The sequence below is a fragment of the Pelophylax lessonae genome (genome assembly GCF_965119305.1).
Source record: "Pelophylax lessonae genome assembly, chromosome: 7".
NCBI lineage: Eukaryota > Metazoa > Chordata > Amphibia > Anura > Ranidae > Pelophylax > Pelophylax lessonae.
The window spans coordinates 271,479,695-271,499,064 of NC_138774.1; the positions used below are offsets into that span (position 1 = coordinate 271,479,695).

Genomic DNA, 19,370 nt, shown 5'->3' on the forward strand with positions numbered 1-19,370 from the left:
CGCGATCTGCGTTCGAGTGGGCTGCGCTGAGCAGGAAATCACTGAGAGCAGGCTCGCTTAAATTGTGCTGTGCGAGCCCACGCAAATTACAGAGAGCCAGGGCAGTCAAATCGCTATGGATTCAGGACCCGCCCATGCAGTTTACGGAGGCTGGTCTGCATTTCCCACGAGGAGGGTACTTGCATCAGTGAGTACATATGTGGGCTGTTATGTAGGATATGTTCATGGGGTGCAGAGCCAGCTCCTCGGTCCTGCTGGCGGCAGCGGTGGTGGCTAGCCTGGCGACAGGATTCTCTCAGCTATAGTGGGCAGAGATGGCAGCCTCTGTGTCATAGGAGGACCAGGTGGCCCGGCAGTGTCAGGAGTTCATAACAGCTTCTGTGACCCCAGTAGAGAATCTGAATGAGAAGAGCCAGGACACCAAGACCAGCATAGAGCTCCTCATCATGGAGACTCTGGGTGAGGTGTGCTGGGCCCTGGAGAGGGCAAACAGGGGCTTCACCTTCACTGTGGACCGCTGGGAGAGGAAGGAGGGTGAGTGCCATATAGCCCGCTGATCACTGTCCTGGGGTGGTTGATTTCTGCCCTCTGCCTGCCTTATACTGTCTATGAGGGTGCTGATTACTTACAACTCCGCTTATATGCCACGCATGCCACAGGTTTCTGACCCCTGACTTAGAACATCTGGCATTGTATTCAATAATAAATTGAAAAGTAGAAAAATTATATTTTGGATTTAACATCCCCCTCCCTTTAAAATATGCATTATTATTATTATTATTTGCATTTATATAGCGCCAACAAATTCTGTAGCGCTTTACAATATTCATTTACAAGCAAGTGGGTCCCGAAAAATAACTATATTCAGAAGTGGGTCTCTGCCCAAAAAAGTTTGGGAAGCCCTGATCTAGTACATCTTCCTACTGCCTGTACAGCATCCCTGTGTAACGCCTCTTCCTGAATGTGGTCTGCCTTAAACTCAACAAGAATTGTTACTTAATGCTTGATGGTATTTGCCTTGATTTGTGCCGTTCTTACTGCTTAGCCCAAACACCACCTTCCCTAACTTTATCTTGTTTTCAGAATGCGCTATGGGCTGTTGATTGTGTCATTTGTTAGGGTCATTTGCCTGCATGTTACCATAAGGGTTGACCTGATCAAAATGACTAGGAAACATCACATAGTGCAGCCCATACCTGTTTAGTGAGTTGTTGGTAGAGACTGGTTACCCATTTTATTCCAACCCTACTACCATTGTCACGGTAAGTCAATACCAATCTATGACAACTTTTTCAAAAGTCATGTGAAAAAAAGCTTGAAACTTTCTTAACAACTTCACTTATAAAATGGAAATGGTGTAGGTAGGTTTCTTGGAGAACCTCTTTAAATTACAAAATATCACTGAAAGTTAAATAACAAAGAGTAATAAATAGTGGATCAACTGCCAACCTAAACTGGCTTTTTTCTTCTTCACCATTGTTTGAATTTCAGTTGAAAAATAGACAAAAATAGGAGTATCTCCAACATTTCCTCACTGTTCCATGTCAAAGTGACCCATCATGACCAAAGGTTTTTAAAACAAGAATTTGGTTCCCCAGCAACCAATCAGCTTCTTATATCTTCTGATCTGACCTGGAAAGGAGTTAAGGAGAAGCGCACTGGTTGCTGGGACCAACCTAGACATCACTCCTTTACGACATTCTCGATCATGAAGCCCACTGTGACTGGTTTGTCCACCGACTGCAGTGCCTAAGTGAATAGAAGCACATACAACCTCCCACAATTCCTTGCTTCACAACCATATCTATACAGTGTGAACCGGCCTAGAGTAAAGACCAGTTCTGGCACTCGTGACACCCTGTGTCTGAGCTTCACCTTAGGCTGGAGAGCACTCTATTCCGTACACAGGAGACCAGTGAAGGTGGAACAAGGACAGACAAGACATTAAAATCACTATTTAGTTTGAGTTGTCTGGATCTTTGAACCACTCGGGGTGTGAGAAAGAGATGTTATATACAGATGCCCAGCGGGCAAACACCAGTTTCTCTGTGATGAAGCGGTGGTGATTGCCTCTTCGTCCACGCTCATTCTGAATGTAAGTGGTGCACTCATCAGGGCCTCTTGGCTCATAGTAATGGTACGGCATCTTGTGCTGTCTCTTGCTGAGGATGGAAAAGAGAAAGGGCTTTGTTAGAAAGTGACCAAAACAGATAAACCATAGTTGATAAAATAACTCATAAAGCTTAGTACATTGTCCTTATTGTCCATCGTTAACATGATGAATGACAAATTGTCTTTAAACTATTTTTAGAAGAATGAAATGACATGAGCACAATGGTACCACAGGCAAAGCTCTATAACAGGGGTCTTCAAACGTTCTAAACAAAGGGCCAGTTTACTGTCCTTCAAATTTTAGGGGGTCTGGATTGTAGACAACTGGATTGGAAAATATATTGGTGTCAGTGGGAGTGGGTGGGAGTAAACAATGTTTTAAGTTTGGTGGTCAGTGGGAGGAGAAATAGTGCCCCATCATTGGTATTAGTGGGTTGAATAGTGTTCCTTGGTTTGACTAGTGTCCTATCCTTGGTTTGACTAGTGTCCTATCCTTGGTGTGACTAGTGTCCTATCCTTGGTGTGACTAGTGTCCTATCCTTGGTGTGACTAGTGTCCTATCCTTGGTGTGACTAGTGTCCGATCCTTGGTTTGACTAGTGTCCGATCCTTGGTTTGACTAGTGTCCGATCCTTGGTTTGACTAGTGTCCTATCCTTGGTGTGACTAGTGTCCGATCCTTGGTTTGACTAGTGTCCGATCCTTGGTTTGACTAGTGTCCTATCCTTGGTGTGACTAGTGTCCTATCCTTGGTGTGACTAGTGTCCTATCCTTGGTTTGACTAGTGTCCGATCCTTGGTTTGACTAGTGTCCTATCCTTGGTGTGACTAGTGTCCTATCCTTGGTGTGACTAGTGTCCGATCCTTGGTTTGACTAGTGTCCGATCCTTGGTTTGACTAGTGTCCTATCCTTGGTGTGACTAGTGTCCTATCCTTGGTGTGACTAGTGTCCTATCCTTGGTTTGACTAGTGTCCGATCCTTGGTTTGACTAGTGTCCGATCCTTGGTTTGACTAGTGTCCTATCCTTGGTGTGACTAGTGTCCGATCCTTTGGTTTGACTAGTGTCCGATCCTTGGTTTGACTAGTGTCCTATCCTTGGTGTGACTAGTGTCCTATCCTTGGTGTGACTAGTGTCCTATCCTTGGTTTGACTAGTGTCCTATCCTTGGTTTGACTAGTGCCCTATCCTTGGTGTGACTAGTGTCCTATCCTTGGTGTGACTAGTGTCCTATCCTTGGTGTGACTAGTGTCCTATCCTTGGTGTGACTAGTGTCCTATCCTTGGTGTGACCAGTGTCCTATCCTTGGTGTCAGTGGGAGGAATAGTGTATACACACGGTGGCGCAAGCAAAAAGCATAGAAAACTAATAAATAGTCCATAGGGTAGACATATAGGCTGCCCTGATAGTCCTTGTAGTGTAAGAAGAAACACTTCTTTGTACTCAGGGACAGCCTAGTGGGGAGCGAAAGCAATCTCCAAACATGTAAGAAAACAAAGAGAAAACGGGCGCTTCTGAGTAAGGACTGTAGCATTTAGTGGGCAAGGTACATTAAAAACTTACATCATGGTAAGTAAATGCAGGTATGTGGATCGTCCGGTGTCCGGGATCGGCATGAGGCCACTTCTACAGGTCGACTGCACTCACTGTGTTTCCAGTTCCTGTCCAGAAAGAAATGAGATGACGTTGTGGAATGAGACCGAGGCTTGGACCGCAGAGTGAGCCGCACCATTGCCGTCTGGAATCTTCCGTTGTGCTGACGACGCGTTTCGGAGCATGCACACTGCGATGGAATACCAGCGCGCGCTTCTTTTTCAAGATTCCAGACTGCAACAGTGTGGCTCACCCTGTGGTCCAGACCTTGGTCTCATTCCACTAACGTCATCTCATTTCCTGCTGGACAGGAACCGGATAAACAGCGAGGACAGTCGACCTGTAGCAGTGTCCCCATGCCGATCCCGGACACCGGACGATCCACATACCTGCATTTACTTACCACAATGTAAGTTTTTAATGTACCTTGCCTAATAAATGCTACAGTCCTTACTCAGAGGCGCCTGTTTTCTCTTTGTTTTCTTACATGTTTGGAGGAATAGTGCCTCGCTGTTAATGTTAGTGGAAGGAATGATGTCTCATCGTTGGTGTCAGTGGGAGGAATAGTGCCTCGCTGTTAATGTTAGTGGAAGGAATGGTGCCTCATCGTTGATGTCAGTGGGAGGAATAGTGCCCCGCTGTTAATGTTAGTGGAAGGAATGATGCCTCATCGTTGGAGTCAGTGGGAGGAATAGTGCCCCACTGTTAATGTTAGTGGAAGGAATGATGCCTCATCGTTGGAGTCAGTGGGAGGAATAGTGCCCCGCTGTTAATGTTAGTGGAAGGAATGATGCCTCATCGTTGGAGTCAGTGGGCAGAATAATGCCCCGCTGTTAATGTTAGTGGAAGGAATGATGCCTCATCGTTGGTGTCAGTGGGAGGAATAGTGCCCCGCTGTTAATGTTAAGGCCCGTACACACGAGTCGATATTCGGCCGGGAATTTTCGTCCGACGACCAATCTGCCGATTTTCAGCTTGTTAGTATGGTGCTTCCGACAACCGACTCCGACTTTTCGGCCGAAAAAAATCTGGTGTGCAGGCTATAAAATTTTTGTCCTCCGTCAAAACACGTCCGATGTTCGTGCAGTCAGTACAGATTTCGACAGGGAAAAATCTAATGAGCAAGACTGGGCATACTCAGAGAAGAAAGAACACAAAGAAAGCAAACCAACACATGACATCACTTCTGAAGTAGAATTTTGTCGGACGGGAAAATTTGTGTGCAGTCTAGGCACATTCCAACCAACAAAACACCACTCTGGACAAAAGACGGACGACCGGTCGGCGGAAATTCGTTGCGTGTGTACTAGGCTTTAGTGGAAGGAATGATGCCTCATCGTTGGAGTCAGTGGGAGGAATAGTGCCCCGCTGTTAATGTTAGTGGAAGGAATGATGCCTCATCGTTGGAGTCAGTGGGAGGAATAGTGCCCCGCTGTTGATGTTAGTGGAAGGAATGATGCCTCATTGTTGGAGTCAGTGGGAGGAATAGTGCCCCGCTGTTAATGTTAGTGGAAGGAATGATGCCTCATCGTTGGAGTCAGTGGGAGGAATAGTGCCCCGCTGTTAATGTTAGTGGAAGGAATGATGCCTCATCGTTGGTGTCAGTGGGAGGAATAGTGCCCCGCTGTTGATGTTAGTGGAAGGAATGATGCCTCATCGTTGGAGTCAGTGGGAGGAATAGTACCCCGCTGTTAATGTTAGTGGAAGGAATGATGCCTCATCGTTGGTGTCAGAGGGAGGAATAGTGCCCCGCTGTTAATGTTAGTGGAAGGAATGATGCCTCATCGTTGGAGTCAGTGGGAGGAATAGTGCCCCGCTGTTAATGTTAGTGGAAGGAATGATGCCTCATCGTTGGAGTCAGTGGGAGGAATAATGCCCCGCTGTTAATGTTAGTGGAAGGAATGATGCCTCATCGTTGGAGTCAGTGGAAGGAATGATGCCTCATTGTTGATGTCAGTGGGAGAAAAAGTGCCCCCATGGCTGGATGAAGGCCAACAAAGGGACAAAATCCAGGCTGTGGGCCACAATTTGAAGCCCACTGCTCTATATCTACAACAAACATTATATATGAGTTTCAAGATTGAGATCCACCAAGTTGCATGTGGTATCTAGTGCTAAGCAGGTAGAATGTGCACAGCCATCTATTCCCTATGTGCCCTATTCACTGTAAGTGTGTATCTTGGCAATTTATTTAGTGAAGTCATGTCATTATCCATAAGGAATAGGAGTGGAGTAAATGGGAACAGAGAGGTGGGAGGAGATAGGAAATGAAGAATGGATAAATGGTGGGTTCACTGGGAAGAGGGAGCCATCCAAGGCCTCCATTAGCCTTGCAGTGGTAGTTCAGAAAGTCATTAATTAAAAGCCAAATTTTTATATTGAAAATGAATTTGAGGTCCTTTCCGTTTGTTGGCATTTTTTTCTCTGACTAGTTTAAAAGGAAATGAACTGTCAGATACTAAACATCATCTTAGATCAGGGGTGTCAAACTCAATTTAATCGTGGGTCGCATCAGCATTATGGTTGCCCTCAAAGGGCCGTTTGTATCTGTAAGACTATATAAATGCATTTACTCTATATCATATTAAATAATTGCCTCTGTATTCAATTATTACTGGTTTAATTAATCACTTGCCAACCAGCCAACATAGTTTTACTGCAGCAGATCGGCTCTGTCCCTCGAAACCACATACATGTACGTCGCTTAGCGGGACGGCTAGTGGGGGGTACACATGCGTTAATTGGCCACAAGGGGAGCCAATCAGTTGGTCCGGTGGCCGCGATTGCCGCCAGGTACCCGTGTTCACTCTCCCTGGAGACAAAACGGCGGTAAACAAGGCAGACCGCTGTTCTGTCAGTTATGAACACAGGGATCCTGTGGTCCTCCTATTTAGGAACACAGGTCTCTATGTTTATGCAGCAAGCCCATCCCCCCCACAGATAGAAAGCAACCCTAGGGACACATTTAACCCTTTGATTGCCCCTGGTGTTAACCCCTTCCCTGCAAGTGTCATTAGTCCAGTAGCAGTGCATTATTTTAGCACTGATTACTGTAGTAATGTCATGGGTCCCCCCCAAAAGTGTCCAAAATGTCAGTCAGGGATCCGATCTGTCCACTGCAATGTTGCAGTCCCACTAAAAATCGCTGATCGTCGCCATAACTAGTAAAAAAAAAATAAAAAATGACATAAATCTTTCCCCTAATTTGAAGACACGATAACTTTTGTGCAAATCAATCAATATACGCTTATTGGAATTTTGTTTAACCACTTGCCGACTGCCCACTGCAGATTTACTGCGGCAGGCTGGCTCGGCTGAGCGAACCGATATAGTACTATGTCGGTCGCATGCATGGTGCTGGGGGGCGAGCACCATGCCCCCACTAGGCAGCGGAGGCCGATGCACTGGGCAGGCGGCCGTGATTGCTGCTGGCCACCGGCGATCGCTCCCCACTGAGAGAGAAGAACGGTCAGTTATTGTAAACACAGCTGACTGTTCTTCTCTCTGAAATGATCACAGAGCGCCTGTGATCCTTCTATATAGGATCACAGATCTCTATGGTCATTTCACAAGCCCCTACCCCCACAGTTGGTAAACACACCCCTAGGCTCACATTTAACCCCTTGATCACCCCTAGATTAACCCTTTCCCTGCCAGTGTCATTATTACAGTAACAGGGCATATTTTTAGCACTGATTACTGTAGTAATGTCACTGGTACCCCTAAAAGTATCAAAAATGTCAGTTAGGGGTCCGATCTGTCCACTGCAATGTCGCAGTCCCGCTAAAAATCACAGATTGCCGCCATTACTAGTAAAAAAAAAAGACAATAAAAATGACACAAATCTTTCCTGTAGTTAGTAGTCGCGATAACTTTTGCGCAAACCAATCAAAATACGCTTATTGCGATTTTTTTTTTATCAAAAATATGTAGCAGAAAACAAATTGGCCTAAAATGTTAAAAAAACAATTATTTTTAATTTTTTTTTTTGGGAATGTCATATAGCAGAATCTGAAAAAAATTGTTTTTTTTTCTTCAGAATTGTCGCTCTTTTTTTTGTTTATAGTGCAGAAAATAAAAATCGCACAGGTGGCCAAATACCACCAAAAGAAAGCTCTATTTGTGGGGAAAAAAGGACATCAATTTTATTTGGGTACAGCGTCGCACGACCATGCAATTGTCCGTTAAAGTAATGCAGTGCCGAATCGCAAAATATGGCCTGGTTATTAAAGCGGTAGTATACTCAATTTTTTTACTTTTACCTACAGGTAAGCCTATAATAAGGCCTATAATAAGGCTTACTTGTAGGTACAATTAATATCTCCTAAACCTGCATGGTTTAGGAGATATTTGCCCTGCATGCTGACGCTAGCTGCGCATACACTCTGAAGGTCCGGCGGACCTTCAGAGTTCCTTGCTGGCTACTTGCAGGAAAGTGACGTCATCGCGGCTCCGGCCACTCACAGCGCCGGAGCCGCCAAACCCGGAAGAGACGGCGAGGGAGCATGACAGCTCCCACAGTGGTGTCCGGGCGGCCGTGTAGGGGCTTCATTTAAGGTAAGTATTTCATAATGAGCTAGTATGCGATGCATACTAGCTCATTATGCCTTTGTCTTGCAGGGTTTGTTTTTTTGTTTTTTTTCGGCAGTATACAACCGCTTTAAGGGGAAAATATTGGTATTAAGCACTAACAGTACCCGCGCAGTGGAAAACAATGTGTAGAAATAAATGAATCAATCCAAAGGTGTGAAGTGTAAGGAAATAAATCCTAATTGGGAGCCGCAACCTAAACGTGAAAAACATGGAAAGTGAAGGAAATTATATAGTGATAGATGAGCGCAGCCATTATATATCACTATATAATTTCCTTCTTATTCATCAACCGCTTTAAGGGATCAAAGAGAAAGTTTGACCGCACTCAGGAGAAGATGAAAATAGAAGTGTTTAATTCCCCATAGAACTTGAATACATACAGTGCATCATGCAGACATGGGACAGGTTGACGCGTTTCACGATTCTTTAGATTCTTTAGATCGCTTACTCATAACCAATTGGTTATGAGTAAGCGATCGAAAGAATCGTGAAACGCGTCAACCTGTCCCATGTCTGCATGATGCACTGTATGTATTCAAGTTTTTTGGGGAATTAAACACTTCTATTTTCATCTTCTCCTGAGTGCGGTCAAACTTTCTCTTTGATTACTTAACTTGACTACTGGATGGCGCATCCGACCTGCACCGGAGTGCTTTGCCTCCCCTGAGCTGCTTTTTTCTGTTACTACAATTGTTTAACCGCTTTAAGGGGGCAAATCCTTCCGGTCCAGAAGTGGTTAATTTAATTTGGGTACAGTGTCACACAACCGCGCATTTGTCAGTTAAAGTAATGCAGTGCCGTATTGCAAAAAATGGCCTGGTCATGCAGGGGGGCTAAACTTTCTGAAATCGTTATTCATGGCTTACACTAGCAGACTACACTTTCGTATATCATATTGAGCAGCATAAAGAAAACCTATACTAAGAGAAATAGGTAAGCTGTCCTCACCAATCTATTAAATATTCTGATTGCCTGGCCATCTTTGATTTTGGAACAGTCACTGACCAAGAGCAAATATGCAGCAAGTAAAGTCAAAACTCCGACTCTTTTTGCTTGTTCCAGGACAGTGACTCAGACAGTACTGAAGCCAGTGGATCAGTATGACAGCCAGAAAACTAGCATTTTTAGAATGGAATATCTGCAATTGCAGCCTCAATGTTTCATTAGTACAGCGGCCCTTTAAAAAAAAAAAGTTTTTCCTTTTCCCTTTTAAAGGTGACGCCAAGTTTATTAAAAACGATTGCTATAACATAGATCACCGCTGCACGAGCCATTTTGTAATTTCACGTTATTACAAAAGCCATTCTATTTCATTCTGTAGACAGCTACAGTTTTTCTAAAGCTGACAAAAGAAATGTAAATGTTACTTCACTGTAACCATGGCAACTGAAGCCATTCTGTACACTGTGCGCAGAAAGCCAAGTAGATGAGAAGCTGGAAATCTCAACCTGCCGCCCAAAGGGTGAGCAATCCGCTTCATTAAAGGCAAATTCAGACCAAAAGAAAGTGAAAAGCTTATCATACAAACTAGATTCAAGAAGGGGCATGACGATCGTTTGTGTCTCTACATTGCATTCCCTTTACTACTTCTTTTTTTGTGTGTAGTATGAGCCTTTGTGAGATTGGCTTACAACGTTCCTTGCCCCCCCCCCCTGCCATTGAAGCAGAACTGAGCCAAGGGTGGTCAATTCCCATGACATTGTTGCCCCTTAACCACTTTAAGACCGGAAGGATTTGCCCCCCTTAATGACCAGCCCCTATTGCGATTCGGCACTGCATTATTTTAACGGATAATTGCGCGGTCGTTGCGCGGCTGTACCCAAATAAGGCTGACGTCCTCTTTTTCCCACAAATAGAGATTTCTTTTGGTGGCATTTGATCACCTGTGCGATTTTTATTTTTTGCACTATAAACCAAAAAAGAGCGACATTTTTGAAAAAGTATATATATATTTCTTTCACATTCTGCTATAGAATATTCCCAAAAAAAAATTAAAAAATCAAAATTTTTTAACATTTTAGGCCATTTTGTTTTCTGCTACATATGTTTGGTAAAAAAAAAATCGCAATAAGCATATTTTGATTTGTTTGCGCAAAAGTTATTGTAATTTTTGTCATTTTCATCGTTTTTTTATTTAATGATTAATGGCGGCGATCTGCGATTTTTTTTTTTTTTTTTTTTTTGCGGGACTGTGACAGTGCGGCAGACAGATCGGACCCTTGACTGACATTTTTGACACTTTTGGGGGTACCAGTGACATTACTACAGTAATCAGTGCTATACATATGCACTTTTACTGTAAAAATGACACTGGCAGGGAAGAGGTTAACTTTATTGGTGATGCAGGGGTTAAGTGTGTCCCTAGGGGCGTGCTTCTAACTGTAAAGGGGTGTGGCTAGTGAGACATACGATCCTACATAGCAGGATGGTATGATCTCTGCAGTTATGGCGCTTTTCCACTGCATGGAACTGAACGGTTCGGCTCGCTTTTGTGCTTTTCCACTGCTGGTACCGCATGGTACGGTGTAGGAACGGTTCGGTACGGTAAGGCAGCGCTTTTCCACTGCATGGAACCGAACGGTACGGCTCTCTAAAACAATACCACCTCAATTGTGGTTCCAAGAGGTACCATACCGGTACCATATCCCACAATCCTTTGCATGCAGTCACTACTAGCCACTGATTGGTCAGAGAATCATTGTTATCCCACCCACTTAACTTTAGTACTACTTTAGTGGAAAAGCAAACCATACCAAACCATACCGAACCGTTCCAACACCGTACCATGCTGTACCAGCAGTGGAAAAGCAAACCGGGCCAAGCAGGGCAGAGTAGAGCCGAGCCGGTACTTGCAGTGGAAAAGTGCCACTAGATGCTGGAGAATGACAGGCGGCTGATGTAAACAAAGCCGCCTGTCATTCTCCAGCATCTAGTGGCACTTTTCCACTGCAAGTACCAGCTCGGCTCGGCCTTTCTCCCTCTGCACCGGGAGATCCCGAGTGACCGGCGGAGATCGGGTCCGCCGGTCACACGCACGGACATGTCAGGGAACGAGCGGAGGCTCTCAGGCGAGCGACGTAGTCCTACGTCACTTTGCCTGTGCGGGGCTGACTGCCGCCGTAAATAGTCATGCGGCGGTCGGCAAGTGGTTAAGCAAGCTCCAGGAGGCAGAGGAGGACAGAAAAGCCTTACGGTTGATGAGGTCATGAACAGTCGGACACGAAAAAACGACTGACCAACAAGAAATTCCTTATCCCAGCGACTGATAATTGACCATTACTGTTTCTCAGCAACTGCCCAGATCCTGTTAATTTGCAGAAATAGCTTCTCCGCAACCTAAACCAAACTGATTTTACAATGCGATTAGAGGAGAAGCGTTTTAACCTCAGGCAACGCAAGGGGTTCTTTACTGTTAGGGCTACAAGATTGTGGAATTCTCTACCACAAGAGGTGGTTTCTGCGGGAAGTATGGTGGCTTTCAAAATACTCTTAGACGTACATCTCAAGGATCAGAACATTCAGGGATATGTGAGATGATTACGGCCACACACACCTACACAGGTTGAACTGGATGGACTATTGTCTTTATTCAACCTCAACTACTATGTAACTATGTTGATAAAGGCCCCCAGATTGCTATCTAATGGGAAATCCATAGCAATGTTAGAGAGAGTGTAGGAGATCCATTACCTGCAGTAGTTAGGTGGCACCATTCCATATACATGAACATTATTACACAGCTCCACGGCAATCACCATTGTAAACCAGCCTGTGCTCAGCCAGGAGTGAGACTTCTGCCTACCGGAGACAAAAATACATTTACTAAACACTTATAATGTTTTATTATAATATACAATAGTTCTTTTTTTTTTTCATCAATAACATATTTTTCCCCCTATTTTATTATATTATTCCAGTATATCACAATGCTCCAATTTGGTTTATTTTATACAAGCATATTTCTCCTATCACCTCGAACGTTTAACATATGAAATCATTATCTAGAACTAGATCTTTACTACCTGGAGCTGCACAGCCTTTGGCTCAATGCTTCAGAAATATTTTGATTGTATCAGCCACAGGAATGGCGCACACACCGAGATGCAAAATAATCTTCCTTTATTAAAATGACCAGCAGGAACAAATTCTATTCTGACATGTTTTACGCTAGACACGGCGCTTTTACAAAGAAAATTAATTGCGAAAACTCTTTGCCTAGCGAAAAACGTGGCAGAATAGAATTTGTTCCTGCTGGCTATTTTGTAAAAGGAAGATTAGTTTGTATCTCGTTGTGCGGCATTCCTGTTGCTGATACAATTGATTTCTTCGGTGGAGATGAGGCGAGCCGAGCAAGCACCTGAGATGTGGTTGTGGAGTGTGAAGCTTGATCTCGCCTGGAGCAATATGTGAAATATTTGACATCAGAAATCTTTCGAGTTGTACTTCTGCTTGTGCACCATGGCCTCCATATACCTCTACGTGACTGGAGACCACAGTACAGTCTAGAAGATTTTAGCCAGAGGTTGTACAGCTCTGCACAGTGAAGATCTCAAGACACCCAAGTTTTAGATAAGTATTATAAATGCTGAAATTGCTGAGGAAGGAAGCATAGAGCTGGTTATAAAAGTTGTACTACGAGTGCACTTCTCTAAGGCTACGTTCACATATGGGCGTAGCGGATCGCGGGCAGAATCACCGCGATTCTGCCCGAGATCCGGAAAAGATTGCAAATCGCCGGACGCCTGTGCGCCTGTGCACCCCAAACGCTGTGCGATGTTGCCGCGATTTCCGCCTGCCGAATCGCGGTAACATGTGAACGTAGCCTAAACCCAAGAACAAAAATGCAACATACTGAAGGCCCCTTGAACCTCCTTTAGGGAAAGGGAGCCTTGACTGCTGGAAGCATGGCGTCACTGTGGGTGTGAACCTAAAAGAGAAGTTAAGTAGCTCCCTTGGGATTGGCTACAAAGACCTGAGGTGACTGGGTGGAGTCTGAACTCTAGGAAAAGGCTACGCTGGGGCACATCCAACTGCTCTAAGGAGATTCAGCTGTTACAAGTATTGCAGCTTACATACAGTGCATCCGGAAAGTGTTCACAGCGCTTCACTTTTTCCACATTTTGTTATGTTACAGCCTTATTCTAAAATTTATTCAATTCATGATTTTCTTCAAAATTCTACAAACAATTCCCCATACTGACAACGTGAAATTAGTTTGTTTGTCTTTGCAGATGTATTAAAAAGAAAAAAATCCCATGTACATAAGTACAGTTGTATTCAAAATTATTCAACCCCCACTGAAATTGATTGTTTTGGCCAGTTTGACATTGATTTTGATCATTCAGTCATCCTGCTTACAATTAAATCAAAGAGGCACGTGTAGGTCAGACAAATATAACATAACATTTATAATGAAATAACCACAAATGTCTTTTCTGTCCTCACATCATTATCAGTTTTATTCAACCCCCAAGTGACATTCAATCTTAGTACTTAGTATAACATCCTTTTACAGTTATAACAGCTTTTAAACATGAAGCATAGCTTGACACAAGTGTCTTGCAGCGATCTACGGGTATCTTCGCCCATTCGTCATGGGCAAAAGCCTCCAGTTCAGTTCAGTCACATTCTTAGGCTTGTGCACTGCAACTGCTTTCTTTAAGTCCCACCAGAGGTTCTCAATCGGATTTAAGTCTGATGACTGTGATGGCCACTCCAAAATGTTCCAGCCTTTAATCTGCAACCATGCTCTAGTGGACTTGGAGGTATGCTTGGGATCATTGTCCTGTTGAAAGGTCCAACGTCTCCCAAGCCTCAGGTTTGTGACGGACTACATCACATTGTCATCCAATATCTCCTGGTACTGAAGAGAATTCATGGTACCTTGCACACGCTGAAGCTTCCCTGTACCTGCAGAAGCAAAACAGCCCCAAAGCATGATTGACCCCCCGCCATGCTTCACAGTAGGCAAGGTGTTCTTTTCTTCATAGGCCTTGTTCTTCCTCCTCCAAACATAGCGTTGATCCATGGGCCCAAACAGTTCTAATTTTGTTTCATCGGTCCACAGAACACTATCCCAAAACTTCTGTGGTTTGTCCACATGACTTTTGGCATACTGCAGTCGACTCTTCTTATTCTTTGGAGACAGCAAGGGGGTGCGCCTAGGAGTTCTGGCATGGAGGCCTTCATTACGCAGTGTGCGCCGTATTATCTGAGCAGAAACTTCAGTACCCACATCTGACAAATCTTTTCTCAGTTCCTCAGCAGTCACACGGGGACTTTTCTCCACTCTACACTTCAGGTAGCGCACAGCAGTCGAAGTCAGCATCTTCTTTCTGCCACGACCAGGTAGCATTTCAACAGTGCCCTTTGCCTTGAATTTGTGAATGATGCTTCCTATGGTGTCTCTTGGTATGTTTAACATCTTTGCAATCTTCTTATAGCCATTGCCCTTCCTGTGAAGAGTAATCACCTCTTCCTGGACCATTCTCTTGACTTCACCATGTTTGTAACCACACCAGTAAATGTCTAGAAGGAGCTGAGTATCACAGTCATTTTAAAGCTGCCTAATTGGTGCTTATTAGGCTTTATTGCTGCTCCCTGACATCCACAGGTGTTTTCAATACCTGATTGAAAACACTTCAATGAACCTCTGTTCTTCAGAGTGGTAGTCTTTAAGGGGTTGAATAATTGTGTCAATGAAGAATTCACAAAATAAACATTTACTACTGTATTACAAAACCAATTGATGTCATTTTAGTTGCAGATGGTTCTTTAAGAAGTCCTTGTAGGTTTTCATTCTGAATACAATTACAAATGTACACTCAATTCCCTAAAACCCTTTACAGCATTAGGGGGTTGAATAATTTTGAATACAACTGTATTCACAGCCTTTGCTCAATACTTTGGGTATGATGCTACAAGCTTGGCACACCTATTTTTGGGAAGTTTCTCCCATTCTTCTTTGCAGGACCTCTCAAGCTCCATCAGGTTGGATGGGGAGCGTCAGAGCACAGCCATTTTCAGATCTTTCCAGAGATGTTCAATTGGGTTCATGTCTGGGATCTGGCTGGGATACTCAAGGACATTCATAGAGTTGTCCCATAGCCACTCCTTTGTTATCTTGACTATGTGCATAGGATCATTGTCCTGTTGGAAGACGAACCTTCACCCCAGTCTGAGGTCCAGAGTGCTCTGGAGCAGGTTTTCATCAAGGATGTATCTGTACATTGCTGCATTAATTTTTCCCTCGATCCTAACTAGTCTTCCAGTTCCTGTTGCTGAAAAACATCCCCGCAGCATTTTGCTGCCACCACCATGCGTCACTGTAGGGATAGTATTGGCCAGGTGATGAGCGGTGCCTGGTTTCCCCCAGACATGACGCTTGCTATTCAGGCCAAAGAGTTCAATCTTTGTTTCATCAGACCAGAGAATTTTGTTTCTCATGGTCTGAGAGTCCTTCAGGTGCCTTTTGGCAAACTGCAGGTGGGCTGTCATGTGCCTTTTACTGGGGAGTGTCTTCTGTCTGGCCACTAGGGCTGAACGATAGTCGATGTGATATTGACTATTGTTCTGCAGGCACGGGCGATATTCATATTGCCGAAGCCACGATATTCAGGCATTAGGCAGGGCGGGGAGAAGTCGGGACTTGGGGGGAGGAGGAGGACTCACAGTGATTGCATCCTTCCCACACTTCCCTCCCAGCTCTGCCTCTAGTATCCAGCCGACCATTACTCCGCCCTGCTCCACCCATTGTCTCTCCTGGCTGCATCGGGGGCGGGATCAGGCTGTAATGTTTTTCAATGGAGAGACAATGGGCAGAGCAGGGCGGAGTAATGGTCGGCTGTTGACTAAGAGGGAGAGCTGGCAGGGCTGGAGTGCGGGGCGGATTGCATGGCAGCGGAGAGGCTACAGTGTTTGCAGCAGGAGAGGGGGGAGAGACGTCCGGAGCATGGCGGAGGAGCACCGCGGGACAAAGGCTGCTACCGACAGCCCGCTTCCTCTACACTCTGGCTCAGACACAAGGCTCGGGCGGGAGAATTTCTACGAGTGTGGTGGATCCCCTGGCAGAAAGCTGAGCTCTGCTAACTGATCCCTCCTCCGGAGACTATCTGGGAGAAACATCGCAATATATATCGTTAAAAACGAAATATCGCAATATACTTTTTTCCCCAATATCGTGCAGCCCTACTGGCCACTCTACCATACAGGCCTGATTGGTGGAGTGCTACAGAGATGTTGTTCTGGAAGGTTCTCCTCTCTCCACAGAGAAACCCTGGAGCTCTGTCAGAGTGACCATCGGGTTCTTGGTCACCTCCCTGAGTAAGGCTCTTCTCCCCCGATTTCTCAGTGCCGCCCGCTCTAGAAAGAGTCCCGGAAAATCTAAACTTCTGTTTACGGATGATGGAGGCCACTGTGCTCATTGGGACCTTCAATGCGCTGTGAATACTCTCTGGATGCACTGTATGGTGACTGCATTCGTTGTCTTTTCTCAGGCTATGTACATTTTAAAACAAGTAAATAAAAATGGTTACTCATAACATACAAAAATGTGATGGCGGTAGATATGGCCTAGGATCTCTATGGCTCCAGGTAAACACACAGGCCTCGCTGCCTTCCAGGGGTTGGGGGAAAACACAACTGAAACACTGTAGAGAAAGCGAAAAGAGGGCGCACCAACCTTGCGCGTTACCAAAGTATAGGTTATTGGTATAAAAAGAAAGGAAATCTACTCACAAACAAGTCAATCATAAAAGCATTTCAAAGCTTACAATGGATGCAAAGCGACCAGGTCACCGGGACCGTGTCCAGCAGGCCGGAGGACCTTCCGGATGGCTGACATGTTTTGAGGAGAGATCCCCTCTTCCTAAGAGATGCCCTAAGATAGAGGGGATCTCCCTTTGAAACGCGTCAGCCATCTGGAAAGTCCTCCGGCCTGCTGGACACGGTCCCGGTGACCTGGTCGCTTTGCGTCCATTGTGAACTTTGAGATGCTTTTATAATTGACTTGTTTGTGAGTAGATTTCCTTTCTTTTTATACCAAAGACCTATACTTTGGTAATGCGCAAGGTTGGTGCGCCCTTTTTTCGTTTTCTCTACAAAGAAAAATATTTGTTGATTCTACCAGAAACATTATTTCCTCATAACTTACAGTGCACTAAATTTAAATCTCAAACAATGTTATCAACTTTTCTAACCACCTTCCATGACCTACAAAACAACTCCCTCCTATGTAATGAAGATGTGGAGAGGGGAAAGTTTTTGCAGTCCAAATCAGAATAACAGCCTTGGATGACAACCCTAGCTCCTCTATAGGTACGGTGCATGTATACAATGAGTGAGCGTTGTCATAGATATCAGCTTTAAGCTTCAATTTATTACATTTTTGTTTTTTGAATTGGAATACACAGAATCGCCTGGGTCAGAACAGAAGCGTTCAGCATCAATGCTTCAACCACCAGATAAGTATAGTCCCATAGCGGTTACGTTAGGAGTTAGGATAAAGAGGAACTAAACTCTCTCAATTTTAATCCTTATGCTGTTGGCCTTAGTAAATAGGTAAAGGTATATTATATTTACTTGTTTTAAACTTTTCTTCTGTTTCTTCCTGGTTTCTGGCTACATGAATCATCTGCCCTTACTTAAGATGGCCACGGCTAGAAATGCTAGGAAGGTGTTTTTCAAAGTGATTTCTTAACAAACTAAAGCATGGAGACATGGATGGATGGATGGGGGAGTTTGCTTTGAATATTAAAAATTAATTAAAGATTTTACATCTAAATCCAGAAACCAAAATATAATGTGTTATGTTAGGTTTTTTTTTTTTCAGCCTTTTTTATCTTTAACCTGGTGATCCTTCCTTAGGGTGTCAACTCTTACTTGCTGTACTCTATTGAGGAACAGCAAAACATTATTTGATTGGATGAGGTGGAGATATCACTGCCCCACCTCATCCAGTCAGAGGACGCTTTGCATTAATTTAGAATTAGCAAATAAATCTATGAAATCTCTGAATGGTGCCCGTGCCAAGCAGGCGACCTCCTGTGTTCAGAATGCAGCAGGGCAGCCATTCAGCATGGGACTCGGGTGCTAGTGGAGATCACTGGAGTATACAGTATCTCACAAAAGTGAGTACACCCCTCACAGTTTTGTAATTATTTTATTATATCTTTTCATGTGAAGAAATGACCCTTTGCTACAATGTAAAGTAGTGAGTGTACAGCTTGTAAAACAGTGTAAATTTGCTGTCCCCTCAAAATAACTCAACACACAGCCATTAATGTCTAAACTGCTGGCAACAAAAGTGAGTACACCCCTAAATGAAAATGTTCGAATTGGGCCCAAAGTGTCAATATTTTGTGTGGCCACCATTATTTTCCAGCATTGCCTTAACCCTCTTGGGCATGGAGTTCAACAGAGCTTCACAGGTTGCCACTGGAGTGCCCTTCCACTCCTCCATGATAACATCATGGAGCTGTTGGATGTTAGAGACCTTGCGCTCCCCCCCCCCCCTTCCGTTTGAGGATGCCCCACAGATGCTCAATAGGGTTTAGGTTTGGAGACATGCTTGGTCCATCACCTTTACCCTCACGTTATTTAGCAAGAAAGTGGTTGTCTTGGAGGTGTGTTTTGGGTCGTTATCATGTTGGAATACTGCCCTGCGGCCCAGTCTCTGAAGGGAGGAGATCATGCTCTGCTTCAATGTGTCACAGTACTTTCATGGCCTTCATGGTTCCCTCAATGAACTGTAGCTCCCCAGTGCCGGTAGCACTCATGCAGGCCCAGACCATGACACTGCCATCACCATGCTTGACTGTAGGCAAGACACACTTATATTTGTACTCCTCAACTGGTTGCCACCACACACGCTTGACATCTTCTGAACCAAATTAGGGTTTTTTGGTCTCTTCAGACCACAGGGTATAGTTCCAGTAATCCATGTCCTGCTTGTCTTCAGCAAACTGTTTGCAGGCTTTCTTGTGCATCATCTTTAGAAGAGGATGACAGCCATGCAGACCAATTTGATACAGTGTGCGACGTATGGTCTGAGCACTGACAGGCTTACCCCCCCACCCCT

General features: G+C 44.5%; 1 protein-coding gene across 2 annotated transcripts in view; it reads right to left on the reverse strand.

Moving 5' to 3' along the window:
• Positions 1-1,356: 1,356 nt before the first annotated feature.
• ST6GALNAC6 (ST6 N-acetylgalactosaminide alpha-2,6-sialyltransferase 6) overlaps positions 1,357-19,370 on the reverse strand; it is an 83,318-nt gene continuing 65,304 nt past the window's right edge. For both annotated transcript variants that reach the window (XM_082263939.1, XM_082263938.1), the window contains 2 exons: positions 11,984-12,091; positions 1,357-2,162 (listed from right to left, as the gene is read on the reverse strand). In XM_082263939.1, coding sequence (XP_082120065.1) covers positions 1,958-2,162; positions 11,984-12,091 — 313 coding nt within the window. In that variant the 3' untranslated portion in view covers positions 1,357-1,957. The remainder of the gene's footprint in view (positions 2,163-11,983; positions 12,092-19,370) is intronic.